Source organism: Schistocerca gregaria, chromosome 8, assembly GCF_023897955.1.
Source record: "Schistocerca gregaria isolate iqSchGreg1 chromosome 8, iqSchGreg1.2, whole genome shotgun sequence".
Classification (NCBI taxonomy): Eukaryota; Metazoa; Arthropoda; class Insecta; order Orthoptera; family Acrididae; genus Schistocerca; species Schistocerca gregaria.
This window is the reverse complement of record NC_064927.1, coordinates 168,367,415-168,390,784: the sequence shown is the minus strand read 5'-3', so window position 1 is coordinate 168,390,784 and position 23,370 is coordinate 168,367,415. Positions and strand designations below refer to the sequence as shown.

The 23,370-nt window shown below is 43.3% G+C and overlaps 1 protein-coding gene across 1 annotated transcript in view; it reads left to right on the top strand.

Moving 5' to 3' along the window:
- The window catches only part of LOC126284874 (fatty acyl-CoA reductase wat-like), a 234,861-nt gene that overhangs the window by 122,311 nt on the left and 89,180 nt on the right, over positions 1–23,370 (top strand). Inside the window, exon 5 of the mRNA XM_049984114.1 lies at positions 12,741–12,850. Coding sequence (XP_049840071.1) covers positions 12,741–12,850 — 110 coding nt within the window. The remainder of the gene's footprint in view (positions 1–12,740; positions 12,851–23,370) is intronic.

Here is a 23,370-nt window from a genome sequence, read left to right as displayed (position 1 = left end):
GATCTGTGTCCAGAAAGAGCGCAGCAGCCACATCTGTTAGGTTGCTCGTTTCTGCTACTTTACCAGTTAGTCTTAATAATGGATCAGCTGTGGTGGGACTGTTTCTAAAACCAGCTTGTTTATGCGGTATAGTGCCTTTGTCTTTTGCAAACCGTCGGAGTCTACTGTTAATTATTACTTCAAGGTGTTGCCAGTTGTTGGAAAGGTCTGTAAGAGTTAGGTTTGGTTTTCCAGGTTTAGGAATCATTACAATATGCACATGTTTTCTATTTGGATAGTTTTAGTGTTTGAGCATGCCCTTGTGGTTGAAGTAGTTTGAGATGAAATCGTTCATTGCTATTATTTCCAGGATTATGGTTTTGTCACTTAATATGGTAGAGGCTATCTCATATTCTATATTTTTTTTCAGTACTGGATGATCGGCTGGTGTTATATTTTTGTACAGAAATGAATAAAGTTCCATAGTAATAATTTCCTCGTGGTTGTCGTCAAATTTGGGGCATTGTGAGTGATTGTGTATTTTTTCGAGTAAACGACTGAATATTTCAGCCTTCATCCTTTCGGTCGTCGTGATGTGATCGTCGATTTGTAAAGGCGGATCTTCGATGACGATTTCTCGCCATGATTTTCTTGAATTTATTTCAAAACAGAGTGAGTTTATGTGTGACAAGTCCTTGTGACTCAAGTTCCTATCAATTTGTTCTGCACTGGCGACTCTCCGATCTAATTTGAATGTTAAGACGGTTCCATACCGTTTTAGCCCTTTCATTAGCTCGTCGTTTAATCTGTCTATATGATTTTCTTTTTTCCTTGGTTCAAATGGTTCAAATGGCTCTCAGCACTATGGGACTTAACATCTGTGGTCATCAGTCCCCTAGAACTTAGAACTACTTAAACATAACTAACCTAAGGACACCACACACATCCATGCCCGAGGCAGGATTCGAACCTGCGACCGTAGCAGCCGCGCGGTTCCGGACTAAGCGCCTAGAACCGCTAGACCACCGCGGCCGGCTTTTTTCCTTGATTAGGATAAGGACAAACGTAGAAAGTCTGTCCTTATGATATATGATGGTTTGCTTTGGTGTTAGTGATAGCAGATTGCATCGTTTGGACAATTAGCTGCTTATAGTTATCAAGGTCTTCTGTAGTATTAGTTGCTATCGTATTGTGCTTTTTACTCAAAAATTTTCTGAAGTTTTCTATATTGAAGGTTTTGGAGTCGATGAAAATTTTCCTGTTTTTGCCGAAACGTCTGGTTTCGGCGGTTCCAATAATCGTAATCTTATGTTCTAGAACCAGTTTTTCTAGAGGCTCTTTCTTATCACAGATCATCTGCGTTGGCAGAGAATATACTTGCAATGTCTTTTCTGGACGTGAATGTGAAAAGAATACCGTGGCGGGTTGCTGATGTAGGTGTGTATGTTGTTCCAGAAGTGTGTAATTTCCGTATCCCGTCGGAGGACCTTTCTGGAAATCGTCTTTATCGTTTAAGTAGTGTGGGATCTATCCGGAAGAACGCTGAGTAGCGCAGTGGTGAATGGATGCAGAAAGTTTTCAGTTCGTGAGCATTCCTGCATGGGGTAAACTGGTTCATCAATGTGCTTAATGTTCTGTCGGCGGACATGGGTTGCTTTGGCCTTTCTGAACAGTTTGGATCGGTAGCGATTGTTTTAGAATCTAGTTTGCAGATGAAAATCAGATAAGATCCGCTACGTTTCCCACATCTGGGTTCACTGCGACAGTTTTCGGACGTGTGTAAAGCGATTGCATTTTTTTGCATTATTTGGGTTGCGGAGGTAATGGGTTGGATGGTTTAACCTTATGTAGTACGCAAAGCATCCCGAAGTGGTGTGCAAGAAGTTTGTTTACGGTTTCCTTCTGATCTGAGATAACACGAATTTTTTTGGATGGGTCGTTCTACGAGTCGCGAGTAGATGCGCCGTGATTTTTTGAATTGGTACTCCTGCATCTTTAGTTACTCTTAGACTTCTTCAATGGTGACGTCATAATCACCATTTGTGATGATGACGTTTAGGAAGGATCCATGTGGTTTCCAGTCAGGTTGTGGTTTATTGCGTGAGTTTATTGTCTTGGGGGTTGCTTCCGGTCTGTAGGTGGTACCAGTTGTTGTTTTGAGTATGGTTTCAAAGTCAGTTTGGTAAGTGGTGGGTTTGACACTGTTCCCTCTGAAATACATGTCAGTCACAAATTGTGCAAGGTTAAATTGTTTTGGAGCTGCATGAAAAGACTTACCGGTTTCCTTCGTGTCCAGATTTTCAGTGATTACAATTCTAGGTTGAATGTTCAGATTCTGTGGACTCAGAGAAGTTTCGTTTCGAGTTATGCCTAGAGCATATATCTTTCGAAAAATCTTCATCGTCATGTATCTCAAGAGATATCGTTTTGAGAGGAAATTCTTCGGTTTGACAATGAGTAACTGGCTGTGGGCCTGACTGAGATCGTTGAGGATCGGTTGGTGATAGTTGAGTTTCGGCCGGTGTCGTTGCATCAAATTTGTTGTTTTTGTCAGGTTGTTTTCACGTTTATTAGTTCTGGGCCTAAATTCTCTGCTTTAGCCTCAACAAGCAGCAGACTGGCTGTTCTCAGACAGTGGTCGGTCCTGGGTTATGCCTTGACTATCTGACACTGGTTCTGGCTGCTTGCTTGGCCTGGCTCTGGCTGGCTGTCTTCAGTGGCCAGGCCTGAGGTATGCCTTGACTGTCCGGCACTGGGTCTGGCTTTCAGGCTGCTTGCTTGGCCTGGCTCTGGCTGGCTGGCTGTCTTCAGTGGCCAGGCCTGAGGTATGCCTTGACTGTCCAGCGCTGGGTCTGGCTTCGGGGCTGCTTGACCTGGCTCTGGTTCGCCCTTGTTCTGGCAGTGGGTTCTATGTCTTGGCCTCAGCAGGCACTGTATGGCTATCCTCGGGCACAGCCCTGGCCTGCTGTATGCCTTGCTTAAACATAATAAATATATCAACCATCCAGTGTATTTCGCCTGCGACTAAAAAAATGTGTTTTTTCAAACAATGGAAAATCCAGGATGGAAGGTAACAATACCAGAGAAGGAAAGTTGCCACTCACCATATAGCGGAGTTGCTGAGTCGCGACAGGCCGAACAAAAAGATTCACACAGTTAAAGCTTACAGTCATTAAGGCCTTTGTCAGCAGTAGACACACACACACACACACACACACACACACACTCACACTCACGTAAACACAACTTGCACACACATCTGCAGTCTCAGAGAGCTCAAACCAAGTGTAGACGTGTGTGCAAGTTGCATTTACGTGAGTGTGTGTGTGGGTATGTATGTATGTGTGTGTGTGTGTGTGTGTGTGTGTGTGTGTGTGTGTGTGTGTGTGTGTGTGTGTGCGTGTGTGTGTGTGTATCTGTGTGTGTGTGTACTGCTAACAAAGGCCTTAATGGCCGCAAGCTTTAATTGTGTGAATCTTTTTGTTGTCCCTACCGCGGCTCAGCATCTCCGCTATATGGTGAGTGGCAAACTTTTCTTCTCTGGTATTGTTAAAATATGTTTTTTGCTATACAAGAGAAGAATGTGGATACAGTGGGAATTAGTGAAGTGCAATGGCAGAAAAAATAGAACTTCTGTTCATATGGGTTCATGGCTATAAATAGGGGCAATTGCTAATCAGGCAATGCAGGAGTAGATCGAATAATGAACAGTAAGATAGGAATGTAGCTAAGCTGCTACAGGCAGCATAATGAACACATTATCATAGCCAACATAGACACGAAGCCCATACCTACCACACTAGTACAAGTTTTATGTTATCGGCTTCGCAGATGATGAAGACATTGATGAAACACATAAAATAAATTATTCAGATAGTTAAGGGAGACTAAAATTTGATTCTGTTGAGGGACTAGAATTAGATAGGGGGAAAAGGAAGAGATGAAAAGATAGCAGGAGGATATGGACTGCAGGAAAGCAGTGAAAGAGGAAGCTAGCTGGTAGAATTTTCTACAAAGCATAATTTAATCACCGCAAACACTTGGTTTAAGAGGCATATAAGAAAGTAGTATATGTGGAAGAGACCTGGAGAAATTGAAAGATTTCAGATTAACTCTGTAATGGTAAGCCAGAGATTTCCGAACATTTTTAAACAGTAAGACATTTATAGGGGCAGATGTGTACCCGGAACACAATGTATTGGGTATCAACTATAGATTAAAACCCGAAAACTTTGCAAAATGGTAGGGAATTGAGAAGACGGGACCTGGATAAGTTGAAAGAACTAGAAGTTGTTTAGAAACTCAGTGGAAGCATTAGACAAAGTTTGACTGAAACAGGGAAAAGTAATACAGCAGGAGAAGAATAGGTAGCTTTGAAACAATGAAGGCAGCCGAGAATGTTAGGTAAAAAGACTAAGTTTCGTAGAAATTATTGGATATCACAGGAGACAATTTAATTGATGAGAGGAGAGAATATAAAATAGCAGCGACTGAGGCAGGTAAAAGTGATTACAGACGCCTAAAAATTAGACTGACAGGAAGTCCAAAGTTGCTAAGCACGAATTGCTAAAAAGAAAATGCATAGCTACAGAAGCATGTGTAACTAGGGGATGATAGATACCACACATAAGAATATTAAAGAGGCCTTTGGAGAATACAAAAGCAGCTATATGAATTTCAAGAGGTCAGATGGAGACCAGTACTAAGAGGTGAAGGGAAAAGTGGAAGGAGTAAATAGGGGGGTGACACAAGAAAAATTATCTTGATGGCAATAGTAATAAACGTAGATGAAGATGAGATTGGGGCTGTGATACTGCGAGAACAATTTGACAGAGCACAAAAAGACCTAAGTCGAAACTGGGCCCCTGGAAAGGAAATTCCCTCACTACTACTGATATTCTTGGGAGAGCCTTGGGAGAGGCAGCCACCAAAAGGCTATTCCACCTGGCGTACAAGAAGTATGAGACAGGCGAAATTCCCTCACTCTTCAAGAAGAATCCAGTAATTTCAAATTAGAATGAGAATGGGTACTGACAGATGTGTTACCGAACTATCAGTTTAGTAAGTCGTAGTTGCGAAATATTGACATGAATTATTTACAGAAAAATTGAAAAAAAACTGGCTAAAGTCAACTTCGGGGAAGATCAGTTTGGGTTCCGGAGAAATATGCGAACACTCGAGACGATGCTGGCCCTACTTCTACTCGCAAAAGACAGGATAATAAGGGGCAAGCCTAAGTTTACATCACTTATACTCGTTGAGAAATCTTTTGACAATGTTTACTGGAATGCACTTTGAAGTTGAGATGAAGTATAGGCAGCGGAAGGCTATTTACAACTTGGACCGAAACCAGGCGGCAGTTACAAGAATCGAATAGTGATTGAGAAGGGAGGGAGATAGGGCTATAGCTAACACCTGATGTTATTCAGTCTGTACAATGAACAGGCAGGAAACGAAACCAAAGAAAAGTCTGGAGAGGGGATTAAAGTTCATGAAGCAGAAATAAAAACTTCGAGATTTGCTGATGACATTGAGATTCTATTAAAGATAGAAAAGGACTTCGAATAGCAATTTAACCAAGTGGATAATGTCCTGAGGGGAGAAAATAAGACGAATGTCAACAAAAACAAAATAATGATGACGAATTGCAGTCGAATTAATTCAGACGATGGTGAGGGAATTAGAAGAGGAAGCTAGACACTAAAAGGAGTGGGTGAGGTTTGCTACTTGGGCAGCAAAATAACTGATGAGAGCCGAAGTAGAGAGGATAAAAAATGTAGAATGGCAATGACAAGGAAAACGTTTTGTGGATAAGAGAAATTTGTTAACATTGAATAAAGATTTAAGTGTTTCTGGAGTAAATCCTTGTATGGAAGTGAAACATGGCCGATAAACACTTGAGGTAATAAGAGAAAGAAACTTTTGAAATGCGTTGCTAGATGGGTAGATCACGTTACTAATGAGGAAGTTATGGATGTAATTGTGAGGAAAGGAAAGAGGTTGACTAAAAGAATGTATCGATGACAGGACACGTTTGAGGCTTAAAAGTATCATGTTTGGTACTGGAGGTAGGGGTGTGTGTGGGGAGGGGCGGGGCTTCAAAATCGTAGAGGGAGACCAAGAGATGAATGCAGTAAGCAGATAGAGGAGGATGTAGCTTGCAGTAGTTAGTCTGAGATGTAGAGGCTTACTCAGGGCAGAATAACATGGAGGACTGGAGTTTTAGGGCTGAAGATCAGAACTACACAACAGCAATTGCAACAACTAGAGGTGAATGCCCTTAAACCACATTTTGGTTCTTACTAAGACTCGTGACACTGTATTACCCATTTTTGCTGTTAATGTTTCATGATGGACAGAGATATTTGCAAACAAGTGGTCTGCCGCTTGACATACGAAGACAGCAACAAATGCTGCAGTATCTGCCTTGGCTGATTTTGCTAAGATCCCATGGAGCATTTGTTGATTTTATTCGAATATGCACTGAAATAATTATTGACGCTCTTGTGCGACAAGTTGACTTGTATCAACGGAATTTTTGAAAAGGACAGATCAATTCTAGGCAGCATAGGAAGCGACATTCAGGTGAGAGTAATATTTAAAATTTACCCACAATCGCTGAATTTCAGTCGTAATGGACCACTATTCTTCCTACGCAATAAAGGTCAAATGGCTATGAGCACTATGGGACTCAACTTCTGAGGTCATCAGTCCCCTAGAACTTAGAACTACTTAAACCTAACTAACCTAAGGACATGACCGAGGCAGGATTCGAATCTGCGACCGTAGCGGTCGCGCGGTTCCAGACTGTAGCTGCTAGAACCGCACGGACACGCCGGCCGGCGGCAATAAAGGAATTAGAAGGGTTTTGTGGTTTAGTAATCAGTCACTACTCACTGTAATACACTAAAATCCATATTATCCGTCATTTAAAGCTTGCACAACAGCTCCTCTATGCTCATAAATCGCTTTGACCACTTGGGGACACACATTCTTTACTAGACCATTATACGCCTTCTTCGCTTACTGTCAGTACCCGAGTCGTTCAGATGCCCACGGTTCATATATTCTTCTTTCAAAAAGCTCACGCAAACCCTCTTTTTTCTGCCTCCTCCTTCTACCTTTCTTCAACTGTCCTCTCCTCTGATTTTCCACAGAAATTAATCGCTCTGGGCATAGTTCTCACACAGCCTAAAATATACATGAACAGCAGTGACATAAATACAAGCAATATTCAAGATATTCTGTCCAATTGTCAATCGTGTGATTATTGTGACAACAGGTTTTGGAACAACATCATCCTACTTTCAAGTGTCAAAACAAGGAATCCACATAAAATAATCCTCCTTATACCGGCACACATATCTGGATTACAGACGTCCTGAGTTATAGCCTACCGTAAACAAAAAAAAATTATGCCGTTAGGCCTCGACACAACTTAAAAACGAGCTGCATCCTCCATTATAAAATCATAAATGATAAAACATCACCTGCCGATGTATCCGCCGTTCCAGAGGTATCGTTGCTAACTGAAAGCCGCTGCTATCACCTACCAACGAGGATATTTACTTAAAGCATAACGCTCAGCACCATAAAATCTGTCATAAAATCTTTGAGAAGTAGCTGTCTGGGTCTAGCCCGTTCTAACTTAAAATTACCTCTAAGCTGCAGTCTCAATTGGAAATAACATGCGTAAAACCTATTTCACTAAATAAAAGCCGCGCGGTGTGGTCACGTGGTTTTAGGCGCTAAGTCACGGATTGTGCGGCTCCTCCCGCCGGAGGTTCGAATCCTACCTCGGGAATGGGCGTGTTTGTTTTTCTTAGCATAAGTTAGTTCAAGGAGTGTGTAAGTCTGGGGATCGATGACCTCAGCTGTTTGGTCCCTTAGGAATTCACACACATTTGAAATTTTTGAACTAAGTAAAATATGTTTGCGGCTGCTTCTTAAGGAGGATATTCTGGTACCTCGACCGCGGAATTTGAATCCGCGCCAGACCTCATAGACGTCGAAGACCCCTAGAGGTCTCTGCACCATCGCGCCGTAAGTTGTGGCCGCGCGCGCCTCCTGGCCAGCTTTTAGTGTGAGGGCGCCACAGTGGAACACGTGGTCCCAGCGGCCAATAGCGGCGCCCCCGATAGACTACTTAAGCGCCTGCCTCTCGTTCAGCCAGCACCCTGTACAATGTCTACCTCTCCACTGGATTTTACCCCGACCTGTGGAAGACATCCCGTGTCCTGCTGTTCCCTAAACCTAACAAACCCCCCTCTGATACCTCTTCCTATCGTCCAATCTGCCTCACCTCTGTGTTCAGTAAGGTCTTCGAGGCCATCCTCTCTCGCCGTATTCACCGCCACCTTAACCAGCACCGCCTCCTTCCTCTTACCCAATGTGGCTTCCGGCCTTCCTTCTCCACCGACGACCAGCTCCTTAACCTTACCAATCTTCTTTCCCTCCAACTTAACTCCCGTCGCTCCGCTATCTTTGTTTCCCATAGAACGCCTATGACTGTGTCTGGCATCCCGGACTCCTCTTCAAACTTCAGACCTATGCTCTCCCCACCAACTTCGTCCGTCTCGTCGCTTCCTTCCTTTCCCATCGTCCCTCCTGTGTGACTATCCACAATTCCAACTCCTGTACTTTCTACCCTTCTGCCAGCGTGCCCCAAGGTTCTGTCCTTTCCCCTCTCCTCTATCTCCTGTACACTGCTGATATGCCCAAACCTCCCTCTCCTGTTCATCTTCTCCAGTTCGTTGATGACACAGCCTTCCTAGCCCTTTATCCTACCCTTCAACTGTCCCAACGTACCCTACAAACCCTCCTTGACCAATTCACCGCTTGGTGCAACTAGTGGTCCCTCCATGTTAATCCCTCCAAGACCCAGGCGATCATCATAGGCCGCACCACCCGCTCCTTCCACCTCATGATTTCTACCTCACCATTTACGGCCGTCCTATAAACCTCACTCCTACCCTCAAATACCTTGGCCTCACACTCGACCGCCACCTCACCTTGACCCCCCATCTCCTTACCACCCAAAACAAAAGGTCACAACCGCTTCCGCCTACTGAAACTCCTGTCTGGCCGGACGTGGGGTCTGTATCCTTCCACCATCCTCCACACCTACATATCCTTGATCCGCCCCATCCTCTGTTATGCCAGCGTCGCTTGGATTTCTGCCCCTCCCCAGTTCTATCAAGCCCTCCAAATCCTCGAACGCCATGCGGTCCGCCTCGCCTCCTTTTCCATACCGAGACCTTTTCCCTTGGCAGGTCCCACATGACAGTTTTATTGTTCATTGTGTGTGCTCCAAGTGGGTTTTAAGTGTGTTGTTCTGGAGTGTTTTTACTACTGTGGCCGACTTTTAACCTGTGCCTGCGCATTCAGTGTCTTCTCTGTGTTTTAAGAATCGCCAATTGTGTTTTTTAACTTTCTGGTGACTTTTTTTAAATGTCCCCCATGAACGTCTCCATGTCAGTGTATTTTTACCTCCATTTTCTCCCCATACTCTGTTTTATGTTCCCCTTTTTTATCTCCTTTTGTATGTATCATTTTATTCTTGTTTTAGTTGCCATGTCACTCGGCTGAAGAACGGCGGATTGTGCCGCTGACAGCCCTCCCCTGCCCATATGGGGCAGGTGAATGAAATCACAATGAAGAAAAAAAAGACAAAAAAAAGTTCAGCCAGTCAGTCTAATCTCGCATACGTCTGTTGACACATCGCCACTCGTTAGACCGCTTGTTCTATGAACGAGTAGACGTGCTTGTTAGGTTTCCTTGTGACTCCGTTGTTCGATCTTGTTGTTGTTCGTTCTGTCCTTCGTTGGTCGTGTCCTTCCTCTCCCGTTGCAATGTTGTTCGCGTCCTCTACGCGGGTCCCGCCGCACTTTCCGTCTTTTCAACCTCGCGACCGTCCCGGTTGCAGTTACAACAGATATCGCTAAAGTGCGCCCAGAAATGCCCTTTAGACACTTTTGTCCTCTCACTGAGATCGCCGACGCGCTCCTCTTCCGAGGCACAATAAAACTTTATCTCTTCAAAATTTGATAACAACGACCCTTTTTCTTCGACGTGCAACGCCCTCATACTTGCCATTATATCCTTCAACGAATGCTGCTATTACTCGAGATGATTTGCTACAATTGACGAGCTGTTCTCTCTGTTATTATCCTCTTTAAATCTCACTTTAAAATTACGTCCCGTCTGCCGCACATATCTCGCTTCACAGTCCCGATTTCCTCACCCAATTCTCATCTGTGTCGGTCTTATGCTTCAGCCTATGTCCTAATTTGTTGTCCGTCTTGAAAGCAATTCTAACCCCTTTCTTCAAACAACCTCGCTAATTTGTATGAGATGGTCGGCCAAAACGGCATGACTCTATGTTTACGTGGCTTATTATCATTTTGCTGTTTACCATGCCTAACTGCTATATCCAATGAATTTATCAAACGTGCGTCACAAACATTTTCTATCGCTGTTTGTCCACGGATTTCATTTCCACATTCTTGTTTTCTGGACTTACGGGTATGCAGTTAGACATGTAGGCTACATCGCATCTTTGAAAAATGCTGATTTCTGCTTAATGGGGATGGTCACTGATAAGTCGCCATGTCTCATGTTCGGCAATGGGATGAAGGGTACACTTGGCATGGAAGGTCAAGGCCACTACTATGTTACTCCTTAACACAACAACTGGCACACCAATATTTAATAATTTATTCAAAACAAGCTTTTATAAAACAATTAGAGGCAACCAACACGTGGCTGTTCTTAAGACAATAACAAATTTGCGATTACAACAACTTACTGGTGATTTAAATACTTAAGAAACAAATTAAAAAGCTGAAGGTGATTTTGAAAGGCGTCTTTTTTTTTTAAGGCAATAATCAGTAATAGAAAAGTGATTTACAAGGCACAGAAGTTCGATACGAACCCAAGTAGCACAAGGAGCACAACAAATTAATTAATGCAATTGATTCCCAAGCAATTAAAGGCTGCCCTGGGCAAAAGGTGACTTAACTTCAAATGCTGGAAGCAGCAGACCAGCCGTCCAAAACCACACCTAAACGCTGGGGCCCAACCGGGAGTCACTTCTCATTAGACGACACGTCACACCTTCTGTGCACCGAAGCAGAACGTGGCGCTGCTCTCACACATCCCAACTCGCAAAAAAACTGGAACACAAACAGACCGCACACAACACGGCAAACACCAAGCAAACATCAATAAGTTAAGAACCAATAAACAATAACGTAATTTTGAAAAACCCAATAAGTGCATTAAAAAACGACTTAAATTTTGCAACAGTATCAATGTTGCAAACATTTAAACTAGGATTTGTTAAAAAATAAGACTTTAAGGCCTACAATGTGTACAAAGATAAAATGGAAATAATTTCAAGATAATATTACGTTATTCAAATGCACATCACCACAAACTAGGTTTGGTGCCCTTTAATTTCCTTGCATAGGTCTGCAATGTAACTGCCAATTGTGTAAGCTCGGTATGCAGAAAATTACGACTAGACTATGACCTAATATGTTCAATACCTTACCCTTACTAGATCTTTTGGGGACGCTGATTTCCTTAAAGGAAGTAGTTATTGCTGGTCTCCATGCGATCACACACCTTGCCGGCTGCTCGTACTTCAACAACACATATATTAGAGCAACCAACCAACCATCAAGTGACAGTCGCTACAACGCAAATGGTTCCACGAAACGAAGGCACCTCCGCTGGAGAGCGTTGTTCGACATGGTCTCGAGGAAATGGTCTGCCCGAGAAAACAGGCACCAAAGCAATGCGATGAGGAGCGCCCGGAGTTGACATCAGACAGGTGCACCAGAAACTTTCGACCGTCCTGCAAGGTAGAGCGGCCAAGCGGCAGCTGGCCGAGCCCGCGTGTTTTGCTCCTTCGTCCCCTCAAGCACCTCCTAGCGCCTCGTAGGCATTCCGACTACCAACTCCACGACCACAAATCTCGTCGCCAGATTACAACAGGGGCAAAGATCGTAGTACGGCTGGGTAATCGACAGTCGTGTCAAACAGCTGGAGTGTCAGACAAGGCGCACCACGGCTCAGTTTCCGTGTGCATTATCTACCATCATATGGTGAGAGGTGGGAGCACCGCATGCATCTAGGAAGATTGTCGAACACGGTAGTATTGGGGGCCCAGGTGTTAAAGTGTGGTTAGGCATAATGTTGCATGGGCGTACTGACCTCCAAATCTTTGAAGACGGCACACTCCCAGTGTTTGTCTTCTCAGAGGTGTATTCGGACCTGATCTCATTTTATGGATGGCAATGCGATACAATATGGAACTGCGCAAGTGAAGGAGCCCTTGGAAGGACAGGATATGCAGCGAATAGACTCGCCTACACGTTCCCCGATACAAATCCCATCGAGCACTGCGGATGCGGTGGGACGACAATTTGCAGCATGTCCACAAGCACCAACGAGCACCCAGCTGATGACAAACTCGCTCGTGGAGGAATGGAACGGTCTACCACGTGAACTCCTCATCAACCTTGTGAGCAGCATGCGGGCACGTGTCAGAACTTGCGACGCCGTCCGTAGTGATCACACATTCTGTGGAAGGTACTCTCGTTCTCAAATATTGCAACCACTGTGTTAGTTGAAGTAAAATAACGAGAAAATTATAAACACAGCAGGAAAATTATGTCACAAACAGTTGTGGATCTACAGATGTATCTGAGCTGTGGTAGCCAGCCATATGTGGGGATGTATGTGGTGTGTTGCAGGATTATGGGAGATTGGCCCAACACATATGCCTTCACCAAGGCCATCGCCGAGGACACAGTGCGGGTGCATGCCGCTGGGTTGCCCGCCGCAGTCATCAGGCCCTCTATAGGTAAGCATCGTCACCACATATAGTGAAAAACGGGTTGACGACCTGGTTTTTAGAAGCAGAACTGATCACGTATGCATGTGTTAACGTAAGCTAGTCTTATATATAACAACGAAACCAATTAGTTATTGACAAAATACTGCCACGACCTATACCTGCTCTGTATCTGGCAAAACGTGTGCTAATAAAGGGAAACGACACATGTTATATACCAGCTGTTATGTAAACACTGTTCGGCTTTCTACATCAGCATGACTACCACCAAATTATCAAACTGAATGAATGGGTGTAGGCAGTGTGTGTATACTGGCAACTTGCTATATCCTGTTGCAGAGCATGCTCTACAACATGATATTCGTGACCTCACCGTTTCACCACACGCGCCATCTGGATCCTTCCACCAGACACCATTTTCTCAGAACTCTGCAGGTGGAAACTAGCACCACAACATGTCCTTGGTTCTCGCCACCCATTTGGCATGAAGTTATGTTAATTTCTTCAGTTTCAGCATTTCTTTATTATAACTACTTTTCACTTCACTCCGTTTCAGTTTTCTACATCTTTCATTACCTTTCCTGTCAATTTTTCACCGCCCCGCAAAGTCCACTTAGCTTTCCACTCTTATTAACTCATGCTTGACGTTTAATTAGTAATTTTTGTGTGCATATTACTCTGTTTTCCGCCTTTAAACTCTCAGGTTTTCAAATCTCGTCCAATGAAGTCCCCAACAATCAATATTTCCTTCTCATTCCGTACTGTAAGTCTGCTCTGCCCCTTTTCCTAGACTTCTCCAGTCCTTTCCTTCACCCGTCTTCCTTCCCCTTCAACATTTCTGCCTGAAGAAGGAGCCACTGGCTCCGAATGCTTACCAGTAGCAACAGCCTTTTATGAATGTTGGTGATTAGATTTTTTTACCTAGTCTTATATATATATAATGTTGTTTAACTCTGTTAAATAAGGAATAATTTCAATATCCAATATCACACAAATATTGTGTGGATGTTGTTGTTGTTTGGTCTTCAGTCCTGAGACTGGTTTGATGCAGCTCTCGAAGCTACTCTATCCTCTGCAAGCCTCTTCATCTCCCAGTACCCACTGCAACCTACATTCTTCTGAATCTGCTTAGTGTAGTCATCTCTTGGTCACCCTCTACGATTTTTACCCACTACGCAGCCCTCCAATACTAAATTGGTGATCCCTTGATGCCTCAGAACGTGTCCTACCAACCGATCCCTTCTTCTGGTCAAGTTGTGCCACAAACTATTCTTCTCCCCAATCGTAATCTATACTTCCTCATTAGTTATGTGATCTACCCAACTAATCTTCAGCATTCTTCTGTAGCACCACATTTCAAAAGCTTCTATTCTCTTCTTGTCCAAACTATTTATCGTCCATGTTTCACTTCCATACATGGCTACACTCCATACAAATACTTCCAGAAATGTCTTCCTGACACTTAAATCTATACTCGATGTTAACAAATTTCTCTTCTTCAGAAACGCTTTCCTTCCCATTGCCAGTCTACATTTTGTATCCTCTCTACTTCGACCGTCATCAGTTATTTTGACCCCAAATAGCAAAACTCCTTTACTATTTTAAGTGTCTCATTTCCTAATCTAATTCCCTCAGAATCACCCGACTTAATTCGACTACATTCCATTATCCTCGTTTTGCTTTTGTTTATGTTTATCTTATATCCTCCTTTCAAGACACTATCCATTCCGTTCAACTGCTCTTCCAAGTCCTTTACTGTCTCTGACAGAATTACAATGTCATCGGCGAACCTCAAAGTTTTTATTTCTTCTCCATCGATTTTAATACCTACGCCAAATTTTTCTTTTGTTTCCTTTACTGCTTGCTCAATATACAGATTGAATAACATCGGGAAGAGGCTACAACCCTGCCTCACTTCCTACCCAACCACTGCTTCTCTTTCATGCCCCTCGACTCTAATAACTGCCATCTGGTTTCTGTACAAATTGTAAATAGCATTTCGCTCCCTGTATTTTTCCCCTGCCACCTTCAGAATTTGAAAGAGAGTATTGCAGTAAACATTGTCAAAAGCTTTCTCTAAGTCTACAAATGCTAGAAACGTAGGTTTCCCTTCCTTAATCTAGCTTCTAAGATAAGTCGTAGGGTCAGTATTGCTTCACGTGTTCCAACATTTCTACGGAATCCAAACTAATCTTCCCCGAGGTCGGCTTCTACTAGTTTTTCCATTCGTCTGTAAAGAATTCGGGTTAGTATTTTGCAGCTGTGACTTATTAAACTGTTAGTTCGGTAATTTTCACATCTGTCAACACCTGCTTTCTTTGGGATTGGAATTATTATATTCTTCTTGAAGTCTGAGGGTATTTCGCCCGTTTCATACATCTTGCTCACCAGATGGTAGAGTTTTGTCAGGACTGGCTCTCCCAAGGCTGTCAGTGGTTCTAATGGAATGTTGTCTACTCCGGGGGGCTTGTTCCGACTCAGGTCTTTTAGTGCTCTGTCAAACTCTTCACGCAGTATCGTATCTCCCATTTCATCTTCATCTACATCCTCTTCCACTTCCATAATATTGTCCTCAAGTACATCGGCCTTGTATAGACCCTCTGTATACTCCTTCCACATTTCTGCTTTCCCTTCTTTGCTTAGAACTGGGTTTCCATCTGAGCTCTTGATGTTCATACAAGTGGTTCTCTTATCTCCAAAGGTCTCTTTAATTTTCCTGTAGGCAGTATCTATCTTACCCCTCGCGAAATAAGCCTCTACATCCTTACATCTGTCCTCTAGCCATCCCTGCTTAGCCATTTTGCACTTCCTGTCGAACTCATTTTTGAGATGTCTGTATTCATTTTTGCCTGCTTCATTTACTACATTTTTATATTTTCTCCTTTCATCAGTCAAATTCAATATTTCTTCTGTTACCTTTCTACTAGCCCTCGTCTTTTTACCTACTTGATCAACTGCTGCCTTCACTACTTCATCCCTCAAAGCTACCCATTCTTCTTCTACTGTATTTCTTTCCCCCCATTCCTGTCAATTGCTCCCTTATGCTCTCCCTGAAACTCTGTACAACCTCTGGTTCTTTTAGTTTATCCATGTCCCATCTGCTTAAATTCCCACCTTTTTGCAGTTTCTTCAGTTTTAATCTACAGGTCATAACCAATAGATTGTGGTCAGAGTCCACATCTGCCCCTGGAAATGTCTTACAATTTAAAACCTGGTTCCTAAATCTCTGTCTTACCATTATATAATCTATCTGAAACCTGTCAGTATCTCCAGGCTTCTTCCATGTATACAGCCTTCTTTTATGATTCTTGAACCAAGTGTTACCTATGATTAAGTTGTGCTCTGTGCAAAATTCTACCAGGCGGCTTCCTCTTTCATTTCTTTGCCCCAGTCCATATTCACCTACTATGTTTCCTTCTCTCCCTTTTCCTACTACCGAATTCCAGTCACCCATGACTATTAAATTTTCATCTCCGTTCACTATCTGAATAATTTCTTTTATTTGATCATACATTTCTTCAATTTCTTCGTCATCTGCAGAGCTAGTTGGCATATAAACTTCTACTACTGTAGTAGGTGTGGGCTTCGTATCTATCTTGGCCACAATAATGCGTTCAGTATGCTGTTTGTAGTAGCTTACCCACATTCCTATTTTCCTATTCATTAGTAAACCTAGTCCTGCATTACCCATATTTGATTTTGTGTTTATAACCCTGTAGTCACCTGACCAGAAGTCTTGTTCCTCTTGCCACCGAACTTCACTAATTCCCACTATATCTAACGTCAACTATCCATTTCCCTTTTTAAATTTTCTAACCTACCTGCCCGATTAAGGGATCTGATATTCCACGCTCCGATCCGTAGAACGCCAGTTTTCTTTCTCCTGATAACGACATCCTCTTGAGTAGTCCCCGCCCGGGGATCCTAATGGGGTACTATTTTACCTCCGCAATATTTTACCCAAGAGGACGCCATCATCATTTAATCATACAGTAAAGCTGCATGCACTCGGGAATAATTACGGCCGTAGTTTCCCCTTGCTTTCAGCCGTTCGCAGTACCAGCACAGCAAGGCCGTTTTGGTTATTGTTACAAGGCCAGATCAGTCAATCATCCAGACTGTTGCTCCTGCAACTACTGAAAAGGGTGCTGCCCCTCTTCAGGAACCACATGTTTGTCTGGCCTCTCAACAGATACCCCTCCGTTGTGGTTGAACCTACGGTTCGGCTATCTGTATCGCTGAAGCACGCAAGCCTCCCCACCAACGGCAAGGTCCATGGTTCATGGGGGGGATATGATTTACTGTATTCTTTCCCAAAACGAAAGAACTTCCCTGACTACAAAAACGGAGAACAATTAGTACCTGAGTGATATTACATTTCGTTTCCCATTGACTTTTAGCACGATTACCGGTAAATGAAATGATTTCAACGAACCAAAGATTCAGCAGCATATCACCCGACATTCCTGTCGCAAGCAGAACCAACTGACCGAACATGTGCGTGAGTAACAACATACGTATTCATCAACTGTCAAGTTTGTTTACTACCCTGGCGGTAGCTCCTTGGAAATCAGAAATAGGGAAGAAAATATAGTGCGTAATACAGGACACCAGATTTCGTTACATCAAATTTGGATACCGGTACCGTGCTGGAAATTATTGTCTGATAAATTTTGGGAACTGCTTTAAATGGTTTACAATAGTTGTGGATATAAAACTTACCAGCAAAGTTAAACTGCCTGATACAGAAAGATTGTGAACCAGGCGATGGATTTTGTTAAATGAAGGAACAACAAACGCTGTGCAGTCGAAACAGGCAAATTTGAGCGATTTTGGAGTTTAAATAGGAATATTTCTGAAACTAATAAAATTAATATTATGTTTTTTCTTTCAGAGCATGGGCACTGAGCTGTAGTAATAAAATTTTTGATATTTCTTACCTTACGCTCTTGCAGATCGTAAAATTTCATTAAGAATAAATTTGGTACATTAATTAAATTTTAATAGTAATTCCAGGGCGAAGTCCGCAGCCTTTGGATCACGGGACTCCCGATTCGATTCCCGGCCGGGTTGGGGATTTTTATCGGCCCATGGACAGGGTGTTTGTATTGCCCTCACCATTTCATCATCGTCGTCATCATTCGCGTAACGGGGTGGCTACAGGAAGGGCATCCGGCTACCCCTCAAATTAACCATGACAAATCCGACCATAACCCTGCCGATCCTGCGAAAATCATGGGCAAAGGCACACAAAAAAGAAGAAGATTAATTTCAGAGTGATCCACAAAAGATGTTTAAGGACAAAAAATGTGATCACAAATTTGCTTTATGAAATTCGGATGAATCACACACTCGTCTTCTTTAGCACTAACGCTGGCTGACCATCTTGTTTTTTACCATGATACCCACGAACCCTGTTTATCAGGATACGTTTTGGAATTTTATACACTCAACTGGCCCCATTTTTCCATTTAAAATGTGTGCGAGACACAGTTCTGCAACATCGAGGCAATATGTCTTCAATTCACCCGATTTACGCGTTACAGATGCGACGTTCTCACACTGATAACTCTTGCAATCTCAGCTGAATGTCGCAAGAAACAGAACTGCGACCTGCGTCACAAACTTATCTGCTGAAATACCTACACTTGCAGCTATGACCTCCTCACTCCACAACAAGACTATTGCAGCTAACGTTTTCTCTATCCACTGCGTCAAACTGCTGCTGTGTTCATTAGCTCACATTCTTGCCGCATTCACTAATTTTCATAAGCGAACCGCTCGAGAAAAGGCGGTCGAACTCACTCTGATTCCACCAAGAATTATTAAAGTCTTATTTATTTGTCTACAAATAGGTAAGTATAATAATTAACTTTTGTCATAGTTCTAGCTATCGTTCTGACACGTCAATGTATGACACGCGTAAGGCTGAGACAGATGAGTTGTCTTGACTAATTGCACTATTTAAAGTTTTTGCTCATTAAAAAATTTAAAGAAAGAAGAAGAAGAAGATTAGTATTCATGTAGAGGTTGGGAATACTATACATTTAGCTATTGCCATGAGTTAAGAACTTCCGGTCAGTGAATGTATAACTAAAATAAATGATTTTTCATCGCCATTGAAGAGTTATTGAACATAAAATAGTTTTTGAACTTTTCGGTCAACTTCACTGCAGTGGTCAACTTCGCCCCATTTTAAGGTATAGTCAAGTTTAAATTTTTTGCAAAAGAAATTAACGTTTAATTTTATAACATAGAGAATACTAAGAACATAATTTTGTGCCTGTGAGAGCCTACTTTTCGTATCAGTTCATCACGAAGGACTCTGCGATAGCTGCATTTTACGCCTTGGTTGAATACCAAGTTGCTGCGTCGACATTGACTGCCTGTTCTCGTTATCGCAGATCTTGAAATGAAGCTGATGATTCCAAGTTAATTATTCGTCTGCTTTAGGTGGTATTTCAACGAAAGTTGTCTTTATATGTAGTATTATCCATTTTAAGGATTGATATAACGGTTTTTATTTTCAAGAGCGATAACTGGTAGCATTCAACTACATTTGTGTCCTAGATGCAGTCCAACAATGCGTTTCGAGAGACAACGCTCTCATCATCAGGTTGTAAAACTTGGCTCATGAGGTTAAAACACTGAAAGTCTACCAACACAATTGCGGCGTTCATAAAATGAAATGGAATAGAAACGCTATGGGCAATTGATCCTCGTCTTGCATGAAAATGGTCGACTTCTGTCAGTACCCGCCCCCTCGCCAGTCTCACCCAGCACACTGCACCAGCTCGCATCCCATTTTTCTGCTGTGGGCTCCAAGGATGGCGAGTTGTTGGTTCTGCAGGCGTCCAGGGCACTGTTTCTTATACTTGATCAGTGTTTTGTGCCTAAGGATCTCGACATCCACTACACAGGGTGTTACAAAAAGGTACGACCAAACTTACAGGAAACATTCCTCACACACAAAGAAAGAAAATATGTTACGTGGACATGTGTCCGGAAACGCTTACTTTCCATGTTACAGCTCATTTTATTACTTATCTTCAAATCACATTAATCATGGAATGGAAACACACAGCAACAGAATGTACCAGCGTGACTTCAAACACTTTGTTACAGGAAATGTTCAAAATGTCCTCCGTTAGCGAGCATACATGCATCCACCCACCGTCGCATGGAACCCATGAAGCGCTGATGCAGCCCTGGAGAGTGGCGTATTGTATCACAGCCGTCCACAATACGAGCACGAAGAGTCTCTACATTTGGTACCGGGGTTGCGTAGACAAGAGCTTTCAAATGCCCCCTTAGATGAAAGTCAAGAGGGTTAAGGTCAGGAGATAGTGGAGGCCATGGAATTGGTCCGCCTCTACCAATCCATCGGTCACCGAATCTGTTGTTGAGAAGCGTACGAACACTTCGACTGAAATGTGCAGAAGCTCCATCGTGCATGAACCACATGTTGTGTCGTACTTGAAAGGCACATGTTCTAGCAGCACAGGTAGAGTATCCCGTATGAAAACATGATAACGTGCTCCATTGAGCGTAGGTGGAAGAACGTGGGGCCCAATCGAGACATCACCAACAATACCTGCCCAAACGTTCACAGAAAATCTGTATTGAAGACGTGATTGCACAATTGCGTGAGGATTCTCGTCAGCTCACACATGTTGATTGTGAAAATTTTCAATTTGATCACGTTGGAATGAAGCTTCATCCGTAAAGAGAACATTTGCACTGAAATGAGGATTGACACATTGTTGGATGAACCATTCGCAGATGTGTTCCCGGGGAGGCCAATCAGCTGCTGCTAGTGCCTCCACACGCTGTACATGGTACGGAAACAACGGTTCTCCCGTAGCACCCTCCATACAGTGACGTGGTCAACGTTACCTTGTACAGCAGCAACTTCTCTGAGGCTGACATTAGGGTTATCGTCAACTGCACGAAGAATTGCCTCGCCCATTACTGGTGTCCTCGTCGTTCTAGGTCATCCCCAGTCGCGAGTCATAGCTGGAATGTTCCGTGCTCCCTAAGACGCCGATCAATTGCTTCGAACGTCTTCTGTTCTGGAAATCTGTCTCGATACAAACGTACCGCTCCACGGCTATTGCCCCGTGCTAATCCATACATCAAATGGGCATCTGCCAACTCCGCATTTGTAAACATTGCACTGACTGCAAAACCACGTTCGTGATGAACACTATCCTGTTGATGCTACGTACTGATGTGCTTCATGCTAGTACTGTAGAGCAATGAGTCGCATGTCAACACAAGCACCGAAGTCAACATTACCTTCCTTCAATTGGGCCAACTGGCGGTGAATCTAGGAAGTACAGTACATACTGACGAAACTAAAATAAGCTCTAACATGGAAATTAAGCGTTTCCGGACACATGTCCACATAACATCTTTTCTTTATTTGTGTGTGAGGAATGTTTCCTAAAAGTTTGGCCGTACCTTTTTGTAGCTCCCTGTATATTAAATCCAATTTACAATTTCATGTACCCGAGGTGATACGACTAAAATTTCGTTTGAGGTTCCAGAGAGGAATCACTTAAAGGCTGCACCGCAAATGTTGCGGGAATGAAAAATGCTACTGATGTGCGCTTTTCACAGAATGGACTGGCGGTCAGGGACTCGTACTATTAGCCAGTCAAAGGATAGTACATAGTACATAGAAAATGTATTTCTTTGTGAAGACATACACTTTTTTAAATGGAACAATGCCTGTAAACATTAACACACTAAATGTAGTAGTGATGTTTTGTACAGGATGGGTGGATGGATTGGTGGTGGGCGTTTTGGAAAGAGCACGACAAAGTTTCTTTTGTAAGGCTATTTATTGGCAAAAGCCACGCTATAGGGAATACATTGTTGGGCCAAGGGAGGTGAGGGTGAGTCAGAAGGTAAAGTATGGCGAAGGTTGGTGTCTGCAAAAACTAAGCCCACAGTGCCGCAGCACCGGGGGCAGCGGGAATATCTTCGCTGCTACAGGGCATGTGTCAGACTCGCAGGAGAGCAAGAAAACAAGACCCCGGGCCCAGCAGTGTATTCGATGCACCACGTGGCTTCCTCCACCCTGAATCGAGAAAACCGTGCGGGCGGCATGGAACTTTCCAGAGCGGCGCATGCGCAGCGGTGCCTCTGCATTGCGTGCCCTCGTTAGCACACGAGGGAGGCGCATGATCAAGGTGCCCTTCGTCGGTGCTGACATCCTGTTGCTAGATCGTGGGATGAGAGAATTTGCAGGCAGCCAAGACTACCGGCCGTGGTTTGGCCGTAATGGAAAAAACGTTCTGCTCTGGGAGCTACGAAAATAAATTAAAATTTTCCTACCAACTGGCTCATCCTTTACAGTTTGTTGCAGGATTATAGTATGAGTCGTTTACAAGATACAGTATTTTGAAAAGTTTGCGCACCAAACACTTGTACAATACCTGTGGTAGCTCATGCAAAGAAACCCAGAAGTGCATACACTGGTTATGTAGATTGTGACCAGTAATGAGACAACTGATCATCACAGGTCGTGTTCAAAATGACTAGCGGCAACGACTGCTGTACATGTCCTAGCATTCAGTGCAGATGTCCGACCAGGCTGCAGTAACACGTAGTTGCATGTCATCGGTTGTAGTTCGTTATGTACTTTTAGACAGCGTCTTTCAGCTTTCTCCGCAGAAAAAGTCTACAGGCATCAAATCCGGGGAATAGGCTGCCCAAGGTACAGGTCTTCTGCGTCCAGTACAATGTATCTGGAAACAATTTGTGAAAACATGCTGCAGTAATTTTGCACTATGGGCTGGACAGCCATCATTCCTCTTCTTCTAGCATCCGTGGAAGATGGTCTGTTAGGAGGCTGTGATATTTGTGCGCGTTCAATGTTCCGTCTATGAAACACAGGCCTATGAATAGACGGTTCACTATCACAGACCACACGTTTACTCTCCATGAACGCTGACGTTCTACCTGGCGACGCCGACAGGAATTGTTAACAGACCAGTAGTGTCATCAAATACCTTTATGGGGAGGAGATGGTTCAGGATATCCACGTACTGGATAAATTACGTGAGAAAAGAGCCAGGTTGCTGTGTTCACTAAATTTTTTACTGAAATGTAGAAACAATAACTTGATTCCAACTTTCGCCAGAGTTGTTCATTTTATTAATAGTGTGGCCGCCAACAATATAAAACGCAAGGCGAGTCTGGCTTTATTAAGAGAACGAATCCGTTATACGCGTCGTGAGTTAGACAGTTGCCAGGAATTTATATTATTTACATCTGAAGATTGCAGCAAGATGTTCTTCCTTTAGCTGGGACTGGATTGACGGTGTATCCTGGGCCAAGGCAGACTGGGCTCACAGGAACAGTACGATTCCGTAATCAAGGAATCAGTGGAAATACGTCTTGCCGATAATCTTATAAATCGTGACAACGCCTTTCAACTGGATAAAACTTGGAATCCTGTTATTAAAATTATACATTCACAGCGGAATAGACAGCGTCATTCGATACTCAATGACTAGATG